Consider the following 14,811-nt stretch of genomic DNA (forward strand, 5'->3'; position numbering starts at 1 on the left):
TTAAAAGAATAGCAATAGATAATGCATTAGTACTGATGGACTCTGCATGTAAAAGCTTATCATGATAACTTATTACAAACCATAGCTAAAGATAAAAATTCATAACATTAAAATAAATGAACTTAGCTTTGGTAGGACTGATATCAGTCATCAGGAACCCAACAGTGTTTTCTGATACAGGAACAGTTTTTGAGATATCTTGCAAATGTAAGAGAAAAAACAACATATAAAGCAAAATATCAATTTCCTTAAATGACAGTTTCAGGAATGGGAAAAAAATGCAAACAAAATAAGCCTCTGAAAACCAGAAGCAGAATGAAATAAAGACTTAAATAATGTCAGAAATCTGGCGCCAAGTATGACGCCCACAACTGACAAAATATTTTTTGGCGCCAAGAACGTCTGCAACAAACACGAGCGTCATAGATGACGCAACTAAGACGCCGGAAATGACGAAAATACGTCAACAAACGTAATTCTCGCGCCAAAAAAGTCACGCGCCAAGAATGACGCAATAAATTATAGCATTTTGCGCACCCGCAAGCCTAACAGCCCGCAATTTAGAAAGAAAGTCAATTTGAAAATTCCAGGTAAGAATTTTTTTTTTTTCATATGCATTTCCCAAATGAAACTGACAGTCTGCAAAAAGGAAATATACTGATACACCTGAATCATGGCAAATATAAGTACAAACATTATATTTAGAACTTTACATTTAAAGTGCCAAACCATAGTTGAGAGTGTCTAAATAAAGGAAAACCTACTTACCAAAAGACATTCATCTACATAAAGTAGATAGCCAAACCAGTACGAGAATCAGCAGAGGTAATGGTATATAAGAGTATATCGTCGATCTGAAAAGGGAGGTAGGAGATGAATCTCTACGACCGAAAACAGAGAACCTATGAAATAGATCCCCGTTAGGATGACCATTGCATTCAATAGGTAATACTCCCTTCACATCCCTCTGTCATTCACTGCACTCTGAGAGGAACCGGGCTTCAGCATGCTGAGAAGCGCATATCAACGTAGAAATCTAGCACAAACTTACTTCACCACCTCCATAGGAGGCAAAGTTTGTAAAAACTGAATTGTGGGTGTGGTGGGGGGTGTATTTATAGGTATTTTGAGGTTTGGGAAACTTTGCCCCTCCTGGTAGGAATGTATATCCCATACGTCACTAGTTCATGGACTCTTGCCAATTACATGAAAGAAAAGCTTAGATGCCTTCTTTTTCATATAAACATAGCAAGAGAACGAAGAAAATTTGAAAATATGAGTAAATTAGAAAGTTGCTTAAAATGGCATGCTCTATCTGAATCACAAAATATTTTTTTTTGGGTTCAGTGTCCCTTTGAGCAGCAAATCAGTATGTCTGTCCTGGGACAGGCAAGGGAGTGAGCTTCTTGCACACTCATTTTATTTCCCTATTCAGTTTAAGGAAGTCTACTATGAAATCTCATGTGAGTTAAGTGAAATCTCATGAGATCACAGTAAAAGAGTTCATGACCTCAGCACTGTTGATGCAGATTGGCTGCAGTTCATTTCTTCATTTTTTCTTACCTGCAGCTGGACAGTAACTGAAAGATACATTTTTACACAGGACTTTGCTGATCTGAGGAAATTGTGAGGTAAAATTATCTTCCTTTTTTTACATAGAGATGCTCAGGTGATATTTTCCTGTCAGCTTTTTACAGTTATACTGCATTAGTTTCAGATGATTTAGCATATGAGTATTATGTCCCATTAATTACACTTTTTTTTTTTCCAAGGCTCTATATGTTTAATAGATGAAAAGCTATATGTTTTTCTGAGAGCATAATCAGGATTGCAATGCACACTGTATGTAACATACACAACTAGTGGTGTATTTAGGTTTTGTGCTGCCCTAGGCACTCAAAATTCTGCTACCCCACCCCCAAGGTTTTATGCTTTCCTTTGGCCATAATATTTGTTGGTCAGGCCCAAACACAGATTTCTTGAAACAAAACTTCCCCAAACACAATACTAAGTGCTGAAAGCCAACAAAACTAAAGGCAATAGCTAAATAAATTAAAGTTACCTCTAAACTGTAAGCTCCTAAGGCAAAATCCCCCATTATATAGCTAAAAAGTAAGTATCTGTAAGCTCCATACAGATATAATCACCAGCAATCTTACAAACAGAGCCAGTCAGAATGCAGGAAGGTATAACACAAAAATATTAGACAGGTACCTTAATTACAACTGTGATGAGGCTGACCTGCTCCAGTTTGTTTTGTGAGGTAGAACTCTGTGGTCGATAGTGTGATGGCCAACCAGCAGCCAAAAAAGGCCACTAAGCACCCATCACCTCCCCGAGAGTACTCAGCTGCAGCCCCTACCTTGAGGGAGGAAGTCACGGTACAGCACACTTATCTATCCCTCCGCATCCAAAGCTATTGGTCCAGACTTGACTCCAAACAAGTGCTCCGCTGGTGCCACCCCGAGGTAGGAACTGCAGCTGTAGGTCCTACTTTGAGTGGGGAAGCGCTCAGCGGACTAATCACACAATTTCTTGATGTGAGTCAGTGCCAATCCGTGCTTAATCAATGTCTGACTGCTAGAGTTAGTTGCTTGCAACAGAGACTCAAAAAGTGCTGCCCCCTCCAATCTGCTGCTTTAGGCAAGTGCCCTGTTTGCTTAGGCCAAAATAACCCCTGTACCCAACTGATTATAGTACAGAGAGAGCTTGCCTTCCTGTTGTTACTGTAAGAGTTTATAAAATAAATAATTTCTACACATTAGCTGACAGTGCAAAGCAACATGTTCTAAGATATATATATATATATATATATATACATATATACAACACACTATAGCCTACCCTTACTCAGCTATATTAAAAGCATAAAATGAAGAGTTAGTTATATAATTTGTCCAAATGTGATAGATGCAGGTGCCACTTCAAGATGTTTTCTAACCTAGAACTACACATGCTAGCTTCCAACCATACATGGTAAAATACAAGTCAGGCACCCAGTTTGTTCAAAATTTGGCTTTTTTTTATAAATACCCCATTTTTTCTGTAGTGTAGGAGTACAAGTAGGAGTGCAACCCAAAATGACCCATTTTGGGCTATATTACAAGTGGTGCAAACACTTTTACTTTCGCTCGCTAACCCCACTAAAAGTAAACTTAGACCAACACGGTAAAGACGAAAGTAGTTATGAATACTTTACATTTAAATGTACTCATAGAATAAATTATTTTTTTAAATATATATATATATATATATATATACACACACACACACATACAGATTGTTTATGTCTATATATATATATATATATATATATATATATATATATATATATACATATATATATATAGACATAAACAATCAAGTATAGTTATATATATATATATATATATATGTAGAAATATATATATGTATACATTTTCTTCTACGTGAAGAATATACTTGAAGAATATTGGAATGCAAAGTATTTCTATTCTAAACACAATAAACATTAAAATATATAAAAAAAAAAAAGATATTTCATTTTTTCAAAGTATTTAACTAGAAAGGGTTCAAAAGTGTGTGTATGTGTGCAATAAATTATTTTAATGGGTTTGTGAAGTGTTTTGGAGAACATTTTTAAACCCTCAGACTCTGGGGGCTAGTTATCAAGCCGTCTACTTTTCTGGCTTCGCCGGCCCAATACGTCCGCCTAAGCTCGCCTACCTTCGCCGCCGCGGACCTTGAATACGTTCGCCTAAGTTATCAAATAAAGCTGTCAAAAAGCCGCGGGGCGATGAGCAGCGGACTGTGACAGTTATCACTCATCCGATCTCGCTGCCCTTCGGCTTTTTCCCAGCTTTATTGCTAGCCTGTCACTAAGCACTCACACTAAACTGCACTGTTCTACCCCCTATACCGGCGCCCCCGGAGCCTCCCGCAACTAAATAAAGTTATTAACCCCTAAACCGCCGCTCCTAGACCCCGCCGCAACTCTTATAAATGTATTAACCCCTAAACCGCCGCTCCTAGACCCTGCCGCAACTCTTATAAATGTATTAACCCCTAAACCGCCGCTCCCGGACACCGCTGCCACCTACATTATACCTAGTAACCCCTATCCTGCCCCCCCTATACCGTCGCCCTCTATTATAAAATTATTAACCCCTATCCTGCTGATCCCGCACCTCTCCGCAACTAAATAAATAGTTTAACCCCTAAACCGCCGCTCCATGAACCCGCCGCAACCTATAATAAATTTATTAACCCCTATCCTGCCCCCCACTACGCCGCCGCCACTGTAATAAAATGATTAACCCCTAAACCTAAGTCTAACCCTAACCATAACGCCCCCCTAACTTAAATAATAATTAAATACATCTAAATAAATTAACTCTTATTAACTAAATGAATCCTATTTAAAACTAAATACTTACCTTTAAAATAAACCCTAATATAGCTACAGTATAAATAATAATTATATTCTAGCTATCTTAGGATTTATATTTATTTTACAGGTACCTTTCAATTTATTTTAACCATGTACAATAACTATTAAATAGTTATTAACTATTTAATAGCTTACCTAGCTAAAATAAAGAGAAATTTACCTGTGAAATAAATCCTAACCTAAGTTACAATTACACCTAACACTACACTATACTTTAATAAATTATTCCTATTTAAAAATAAATACTTACCTGTAAAATAAACCCTAAGATAGCTACAATGTAATTAATACTTATATTATAGCTATCTTAGGATTTATATTTAGTTTACAGGTAACTTTGTATTTATTTTAGCTAGTTAGAATAGTTATTAAATAGTTATTAACTATTTAATAACTACCTAGCTAAAAGAAATACAAAATTACCTGTAAAATAAATCCTAACTTAAGTTACAATTAAACCTAATACTACACTATCATTAAATTAACTAAATAAACTACCTACAAATAACTACAATGAAATACAATTACATAAACTAACTAAAGTACAAAAAATAAAAAAAGCGAAGTTACAAAAAAAAAAAAATTAAGTTACAAACATGTTAAAAATATTACAACAATTTTAAGCTACTTACACCTAATCTAAGCCCCCTAATAAAATAACAAACCCCCCCAAAATAAAAAAAAACCCTACCCTATTCTAAATTACATAAATTTCAAAGCTCTTTTACCTTACCAGCCCTTAAAAGGGCCATTTGTGGGGGCATGCCCCAAAAAGTTCAGCTCTTTTGCCTGTAAAAGAAAAATACAACCCCCCCCCAACATTAAAACCCACCACCCACATACCCCTAATCTAACCCAAACCCCCCTTACAAAAACCTAACACTAATCCCCTGAAGATCATCCTACCTTGAGTCGTCTTCACTCAGCCGAGCCACCGATGGAACTGAAGAGGACATCCGGAGCGGAAGAAGTTAATCCTCCAAGCGGCGCTGAAGAAATCTTCCATCCGATGAAGTCATCATCCAGGCGGCGCTGAAGAAGTCTTCGATCCGGCCGATGTCATCTTCAAAGAGGCGCTGAAGAGGTCTTCTATCCGGGCGAAGTCATCTTCCAAGCCGGGTCTTGAATCTTCCTTCCGCCGACGAGGAACCACCTTCTTCACCGACGGACTACGACGAATGACGGCTCCTTTAAGGGACGTCATCCAAGATGGCGTCCCCTCAATTCCGATTGGCTGATAGGATTCTATCAGCCAATCGGAATTAAGGTAGGAAAATCTGATTGGCTGATGGAATCAGCCAATCAGATTCAAGTTCAATCCGATTGGATGATCCAATCAGCCAATCAGATTGAGCTCGCATTCTATTGGCTGATCGGAACAGCCAATAGAATGCGAGCTCAATCTGATTGGCTGATTCCATCAGCCAATCAGAATTTTCCTACCTTAATTCCGATTGGCTGATAGAATCCTATCAGCCAATCGGAATTGAGGGGACGCCATCTTGGATGACGTCCCTTAAAGGAGCCGTCATTCGTCGTAGTCCGTCGGTGAAGAAGGTGGTTCCGCGTCGGCGGAAGGAAGATTCAAGACCCGGCTTGGAAGATGACTTCGCCCGGATAGAAGACCTCTTCAGCGCCTCTTTGAAGATGACATCGGCCGGATCGAAGACTTCTTCAGCGCCGCCTGGATGATGACTTCATCGGATGGAAGATTTCTTCAGCGCCGCTTGGAGGATTAACTTCTTCCGCTCCGGATGTCCTCTTCAGTTCCATCGGTGGCTCGGCTGAGTGAAGACGACTCAAGGTAGGATGATCTTCAGGGGATTAGTGTTAGGTTTTTGTAAGGGGGGTTTGGGTTAGATTAGGGGTATGTGGGTGGTGGGTTTTAATGTTGGGGGGGGGGGGTTGTATTTTTCTTTTACAGGCAAAAGAGCTGAACTTTTTGGGGCATGCCCCCACAAATGGCCCTTTTAAGGGCTGGTAAGGTAAAAGAGCTTTGAAATTTATATAATTTAGAATAGGGTAGGGTTTTTTTTTATTTTGGGGGGGTTTGTTATTTTATTAGGGGGCTTAGATTAGGTGTAAGTAGCTTAAAATTGTTGTAATATTTTTAACATGTTTGTAACTTAATTTTTTATTTTTTGTAACTTAGCTTTTTTTATTTTTTGTACTTTAGTTAGTTTATGTAATTGTATTTAATTGTAGTTATTTGTAGGTAGTTTATTTAGTTAATTTAATGATAGTGTAGTATTAGGTTTAATTGTAACTTAGGTTAGGATTTATTTTACAGGTAATTTTGTATTTCTTTTAGCTAGGTAGTTATTAAATAGTTAATAACTATTTAATAACTATTCTAACTAGCTAAAATAAATACAAAGTTACCTGTAAACTAAATATAAATCCTAAGATAGCTATAATATAAGTATTAATTACATTGTAGCTATCTTAGGGTTTATTTTACAGGTAAGTATTTATTTTTAAATAGGAATAATTTATTAAAGTATAGTGTAGTGTTAGGTGTAATTGTAACTTAGGTTAGGATTTATTTCACAGGTACATTTCTCTTTATTTTAGCTAGGTAAGCTATTAAATAGTTAATAACTATTTAATAGTTATTGTACATGGTTAAAATAAATTGAAAGGTACCTGTAAAATAAAAATAAATCCTAAGATAGCTAGAATATAATTATTATTTATATTGTAGCTATATTAGGGTTTATTTTAAAGGTAAGTATTTAGTTTTAAATAGGATTCATTTAGTTAATAAGAGGTAATTTATTTAGATTTATTTAATTAATATTTAAGTTAGGGGGCGTTAGGGTTAGGGTTAGACTTAGGTTTAGGGGTTAATAATTTTATTACAGTGGCGGCGGCGTAGTGGGGGGCAGGATAGGGGTTAATAAATTTATTATAGGTGGCGACGGTGTAGGGGGGGCAGAATAGGGGTTAATAAATTTATTATAGGTGGCGACGGTGTAGGGGGGGCAGGATAGGGGTTAATACATTTATTATAGGTTGCGGCGGGTTCAGGGAGCGGCGGTTTAGGGGTTAATACATTTATTATAGTTGCGGTGGGCTCCGGGAGCGGCGGTTTAGGGGTTAATACATTTATTATAGTTGCGGTGGGCTCCGGGAGCAGCGGTTTAGGGGTTAATATGTATAGAGTAGCTTGCGGTGGGCTCCGGGAGCGGCGGTTTAGGGGGTAATAACTTTATTTATTTGCGGCGGTGTAGGGGGGGTCAGATTAGTGGTGTTTAGACTCGGGGTACATGTTAGGGTGTTAGGTGTAGACAGCTCCCATAGGAATCAATGGGATGTCTGGCAGCAGCGAACTTGTACTTTCGCTATGGTCAGACTCCCATTGATTCCTATGGGATCCGCCGCCTCCAGGCTGGCGCTTTGAAAACCAGGTACGCTGGACCGGAAAAGTGCCGAGCGTACCTGCTAGTTTTTTGATAGCTAGCAAAAGTAGTGAGAATGTGCCGCACTTGTGTGCGGAACATCTGGAGTGACGTAAGAATCGATCTGTGTCGGACTGAGTCCGGCGGATCGATGCTTACGTCACAAAATTCTACTTTTGCCGGTCTCGAGCCTTTGATAACTAAGGCGTATCAGCCTCGCCACAAATATGCTGCGGAATACGCAGCGTATTTGAGGTTGACGGCTTGATAACTACCCCCCTCTATGTTACGTCATCAGGCGCACTAATCCGTTGAGCGCAACTGTTAAGAAAAAGGGGTTTGACCCAGAAATGACTCAGAAGCACTGTCATGAAAATAAGTGCCAAGCAAGGTACGCCATTATATGGTTCTGAGTGTAAATAAATACATTTATCAGAATTATCTACGGATTTATAATAAAATGGCATGCTCTTTGTTCAGAGAGAGATTGCCTGGTATTTTGGGGCTGGACTGACCTTGTTAGGCAGGATCAGAATGATATACTTCAAGAAAGTTCTTGGGCTAAAAGGAGCTGCTCCCAGGTGGTAGATCACCATAGAACAAGTTATTGCGCTGGTGTTCGTTCCTGAGAACATGCTTCACTTTCTGTTTGTATTTAGTCTCTCTAAGGGAAAAAAAGGAAAAACAATACGTAAACTTGCTCAATGTGCTTAGAGGAAAATGGCTGCACCTCACTGACGAGGTCAAATGAAGGCCTAAACGATTGTCTGGGGTTGCCATGTTCCTTGTATATCAAAACCATGTTTCATGGACCTCGGTTTGTACACAGGGGTGCATTCATGCTGCAATAGGAATCTACTGCCCCAAATTTGGAAGCACCCAATTGTCTAAAATATCTTTGTATTATGTAGGGGCCTAGAACAAACCCTAAAAAACAACCCAGTACATTATCACTCCTCCAATACTCCAATATTACCCAATACCTTCAACTAACCTAGTACGTTTGCAAACGTACTAGGTTAGTTGAAGGTATTGGGTAATATTCAATATCCATATATAAGGCTTTACAATTAGATCTGTGCTATTTCCTGTTGTTTTGGTCAAGTCTGTTGTTTTATATACTATGATGTGGCAACGGGCTGTATATGTTTACAATATGACAATAAGATATTAATTTTGATGTTTAGCAATCTCTTGCACAAGTATTGTTAGATGATCATGTTCTAGGCTAACATGTTTTTATATTGTTGTTTTTTTAAAACTTTTTTGACAGACTGCATGATTGGACACTGTGCCTTTAAATAGGCCATGTCCGGTCTTAGCAGATATCCCTATGACTAAGTGCTCAGTTGGAGCACGAAACGCGTAAGGGGTTAATTCCCTGATCCTAACCTGTGTTTTTAACATTATGGAATAAAACTTGGATTTTTTATCGAAAGTGTCCCACAAGTGCTGCATTTTTCTCTTTCTAAGTAATTTCACAAACATGACTTGTGGCAGAAGTGGTATCCTTTGAACCCTCTCCAGTAGGACTCATTGTACTGCCAATGTTTGTCTATGGAAATTTCATTGCTATGGGCTATATTTTATGCGCCTGTTATCAATGGGTGTGGATGAAACATCTGAACCCAATAATTAGCAGGGGTGTCCTTATACTTTTGGCCAAATAGTGTATGTAACCGTCATGTGTTTGACTGAATAGGAACAAGAAGCTAGTACAAAAGGGTCACCAGGCGATTAAAGAGAGACAGGAAACCCCAACATTTTCTCTTTTGTGATTTGGATAGAACATCAACTTTTTAATTTACTTCTATTATCACATTTGCTTCAGTCTCTTGTTATCCTTTGCTGAAGAACACTGGCAGCTAGCAGAACACATCAAGTAAGCCAATCACAAGAAACAAATGTGTGCAGGCACCAATCAGCAGATAGCTCCCACTAGTGTATGATATGTGCGTATTGTTTTTCAACAAGGGATACAAAGAGAAAAAAACACATTTGAAAATAGAAGTGAATTTAAAAGAGTCTTAAAAATACACGCTCTATCTGAATCATGCAAATTTAATATTGATTTTGCTATCCCTTTAAAGCTAAAATACACTGCTTTGAGTACTAAAACATTTATGGGAAGGGAAGACTCCAGAGTTGACCACATTGCCTTAGCCTTGATTTAATTGCCAGTCACACCTCAACCAAAAAAACTGGCATCTGTATAAATACAGGTTGGCAGCAGAAAACTCCTTCCTTAAGATTGCCTTCACCTTGTTAATTTAACGGAGGAAAAATTATGAAAAATTTAAGACAAGCCTACTAAATGTTTTGGGGTAAAGCGGATGAACTGCAAATGGAACAAAATACAAGCTGCCTGTATTAAATCCAGGATCACTATGCAATCCTTTGAACAAGGAATATGCATGTACAAAGTTCTTAAATGTCTTTGACCTGGACACAAAAACTCCAGTCAAAAATAAGTCCAAAATAATTAAAGGACCAAGTTTGATGGCAATAGAGACCTTTTGAGAAGAGCAATATGTTTTCCAATTGGAGATAAAAACATTTAGCCTAAAAAGAACCAAGCTGCAAGTGAGCTGCTAATCCCAAATAAAACCCTATACTGCTTTAAAATAGTGACATAATATAAAACATAGAAATTGTGGGTGGCGCTAAAAAAAGGAGAGATAATATTCCTAAAATGTTACAATCTTGTACTTAATATTTATTAAAATCACATATGAAACATAAAAACGGAAACCGGTGTCTATAAACAATGTACACAATATAAAATGCAGTACCTATGAGAGAGCATCAATAACAATATGCAAGTGATATAAATATATGTTCAAAAGTCTGGTTTAAGCAGCGGCTGTTATTAGCCTACGCTTTATATCAATAGTAGGTTAAGGAACAGTTTTTACTGATATAAGATGATGAATTGATACTGTAAATTTTTTTTATAAGCCAGTGAAGCTGTATCCCCAAGTTAATATAGTGTATATTCCACAAAGGTAAAATGATAAACAGTACTATCCAGCTCCACAACGGTTTTACAGATCTGATACTCACAATAGGTTGAATCGCCCCGTCCTGCTGGATAAAGTTGGAACTAATGCTTTGCTTTGTTTGAATTTGTCTGATGATGGGGTCACTCCCCGAAAACGTTCACATGGAATACATGTTTTGACACATTGAAAACGGCGAGTGCTCTCTTTGGCCTTCTTATGTACATATAGTGGGATGCACCCCGGAGCAACTTGGGTATAGTGAGTGCAGGACTTTTGCACCTTTATATATATATATATATATATATATATATATATATATATATATACACACACACACATACATATACTGTATATACATTCATGTACATCATCAGACATGTATATGTACCTCTCCTTTTTAAAGAAGCTGAGACGAAATGTGCATCAGGCAACCGTTAATTTTTAATTTATTCATGCTTATTATTTTTTTTGTCGTTGCTACCTTTTTACTATATCTTTGGTAAGCGAGTGCTCCTTAGGATGTATCTGTTCTATAAAATACATTACTATGTATATGTATGTATCTGTATCTGTACCCGAGACCTCATATCTTTGAGCCTTTCTAACTTTTTATTAGATGGTGTTATTTTGAGTGTAACTGTACTTCTTAATGTAATTTTGATGTGTTTTGTTCAACTTTTATGTTTCCCAAAACGGTTAACCAGAGTTCTGAGGATGCGGTAATCCATCTAGCGTAAATTGCAATTGTGCTCAAGCAACTGCATTTAATTTCAACTTGTAATACAAACGGAAAACCTGACGTGCGCAAGCATCCGTGATAAACCCTTTATCGCTCACACGTAACTGTTAATGCACCGCTCGTAATCCGTCTATTAATTGGATACATGCACTTGGCTGAGCTTTTAGTTTCTTGCAGTGGCAATACTTACTATTTGATGGCCAGTTTGAAGGGTAGTATCCATTTAGGGGCAGAATCTCTATCTCGTTGTTAGATGTAGGACCAAAAAAAACACTGCACGCAATGAAGGATTCCACTGGAATAAAGCTTAAGGTTTTTGAAACAACCCAGAGGTCATCTGAAGGAAAGAAATACAGAGTTACAGATTGTCTTCAGCACTAAATCTAAAATCACAGCAATGTATATAGTAAGAATATTAAAGTGACTCTATATAATCTAATCTCAGACGTGTAATTAGTTACATTATAGACTGTAAAAGAACAACAGACATCATACAATATATTCTGTATTACTTGCTTTCATTACTGTGCAATGGATTATATTTACACCCAAGAACAATGGTTTACAAACATTTTTAGTATGGTGCTACATCCACACCCACTATTCCCCTTCTAAACAATCTACTACAGTTTTATTAAAGACTAGCATTAGATATAATGCACAGAAGCTTGAAAATAATTTAAGGGACATTTAACACCTTTTGCTTTTGTGTAAAAAAGCTCTGGTGTGTCCCATGCTCCCTACAGAGACCAAAAAAGCAAAATCTGTAACCCAGGTTTTTTTGAAAATGCTGCAAAATGCTTAAACCAGATATTTGATTTGCAGCAATTGCAGATTAGAAAATTAGCTTTTTGGCCTCTCTGTTTAAAGGAACAGTAACGTGACAATTAAACCTCCTTGATTCACGCAGTTTTAAAAACTTTCCGATTTACTTTTATTATCTAATTTACTATGTTTTCATATATTTTGCACTACTGGGAGCTAGCTGATGACTGGTGGCTTCACATATATGCCTCTTGTCATTGGCTCATTTGACGAGTTCAGTTAGTTCCCAGTAGAGCATTGCTGCTCCTTCAACAAAGGATATCAAGAGAATTAAGCAAATTTGATAATAGAAATAAATTAGAAAGTTGTTTAAAATTGAAAGCTCTATCGGAGTCATGAAATATATGACGGGCTTCAAGTCCCTTTGAATGTCCTTTTCAGTGAAATCATGTTTCAAATAAATCACAGTCTTTTCCTCTTGCAGACTTTAAAGGGATATTCTATTCAAAATTTAAATGCACATAGAAGTAGTACTTCTTGAATAGAACCTTATTTGCAATATACGTGTATTGACAGAAATGCTTCTAGAAAAAAATATGACTATTTTAGTGTTAACATTTCTCTCTGCAAGTGCACGTGAAGCATAGCTAGATATTCTCAGTGAACAAGCATTTTAAATACAGATGGCCCTCGGTTTACACCGGTTCAATTTGCGCAGTTTCAGAATAACAACCTTTTTTTCAGTCATGTGGCTGCTATTGAAAAGCATTGAAAAGCAGTGCACTAATTAAAATAGCCAGTAGGTGGAGCTGTCCGCTTGTGTTGCAGCAAAGTTATGCAATTTAGCAGACTGAAATTAATCTGTGTACACAGAGTAGACCAGACCTATCGAGCAACAAGATCTAGCAGCCACTTCCCTATTATCTTCCTGTCCAGCTGCTTGAGGTAAGGGTGCCTAACTGTCTATTAATCACTCCAGATTGAAATGCATAGAATAGTTGCAGACCCAATATTATCTAACATGCTAACAATGCAGAGAACTGTTTGCAGAAAAAACATAATTTATGTAAGAACTTACCTGATAAATTCATTTCTTTCATATTAGCAAGAGTCCATGAGCTAGTGACGTATGGGATATACATTCCTACCAGGAGGGGCAAAGTTTCCCAAACCTTAAAATGCCTATAAATACACCCCTCACCACACCCACAAATCAGTTTAACGAATAGCCAAGAAGTGGGGTGATAAGAAAGTGCGAAAGCATAAAAAAATAAGGAATTGGAATAATTGTGCTTTATACAAAAATCATAACCACCACAAAAAAAGGGCGGGCCTCATGGACTCTTGCTAATATGAAAGAAATGAATTTATCAGGTAAGTTCTTACATAAATTATGTTTTCTTTCATGTAATTAGCAAGAGTCCATGAGCTAGTGACGTATGGGATAATGATTACCCAAGATGTGGATCTTTCCACACAAAAGTCACTAGAGAGGGAGGGATAAAATAAAGACAGCCAATTCCTGCTGAAAATAATCCACACCCAAAATAAAGTTTAATGAAAAACATAAGCAGAAGATTCAAACTGAAACCGCTGCCTGAAGTACTTTTCTACCAAAAACTGCTTCAGAAGAAGAAAATACATCAAAATGGTAGAATTTAGTAAAAGTATGCAAAGAGGACCAAGTTGCTGCTTTGCAAATCTGATCAATCGAAGCTTCATTCCTAAATGCCCAGGAAGTAGAAACTGACCTAGTAGAATGAGCAGTAATCCTCTGAGGCGGAGTTTTACCTGACTCAACATAGGCAAGATGAATTAAAGATTTCAACCAAGATGCCAAAGAAATGGCAGAAGCTTTCTGGCCTTTTCTAGAACCGGAAAAGATAACAAATAAACTAGAAGTCTTTCGGAAAGACTTAGTAGCTTCAACATAATATTTCAAAGCTCTAACAACATCCAAAGAATGCAACGATTTCTCCTTAGAATTCTTAGGATTAGGACATAATGAAGGAACCATAATTTCTCTACTAATGTTGTTGGAATTCACAACTTTAGGTAAAAATTCAAAAGAAGTTCGCAACACCGCCTTATCCTGATGAAAAATCAGAAAAGGAGACTCACAAGAAAGAACAGATAATTCAGAAACTCTTCTGGCAGAAGAGATTGCCAAAAGGAACAAAACTTTCCAAGAAAGTAATTTAATGTCCAATGAATGCATAGGTTCAAACGGAGGAGCTTGAAGAGCCCCCAGAACCAAATCCAAACTCCAAGTAGGCGAAATTGACTTAATGACAGGTTTTATACGAACCAAAGGTTGTACAAAACAATGAATATCAGGAAGATTAGCAATCCTTCTGTGAAAAAGAACAGAAAGAGCAGAGATTTGTCTTTCAAGGAACTTGCGGACAAACCTTTATCTAAACCATCCTGAAGAAAAATAAGTCTTCCAGACTCTATAATATATCTCCCTAGATA

At 37.2% G+C, this 14,811-nt stretch overlaps 1 protein-coding gene across 1 annotated transcript in view; it reads right to left on the bottom strand.

The window, feature by feature from the left end:
* Nucleotides 1-14,811, bottom strand: part of ZGRF1 (zinc finger GRF-type containing 1) — a 329,862-nt gene that overhangs the window by 220,736 nt on the left and 94,315 nt on the right. The window contains exon 15 of the mRNA XM_053700189.1: nt 11,762-11,908. Within this exon, the coding sequence (XP_053556164.1) occupies nt 11,762-11,908 (147 nt within the window). The remainder of the gene's footprint in view (nt 1-11,761; nt 11,909-14,811) is intronic.

Source organism: Bombina bombina, chromosome 2 (genome assembly GCF_027579735.1).
Source record: "Bombina bombina isolate aBomBom1 chromosome 2, aBomBom1.pri, whole genome shotgun sequence".
Classification (NCBI taxonomy): Eukaryota; Metazoa; Chordata; class Amphibia; order Anura; family Bombinatoridae; genus Bombina; species Bombina bombina.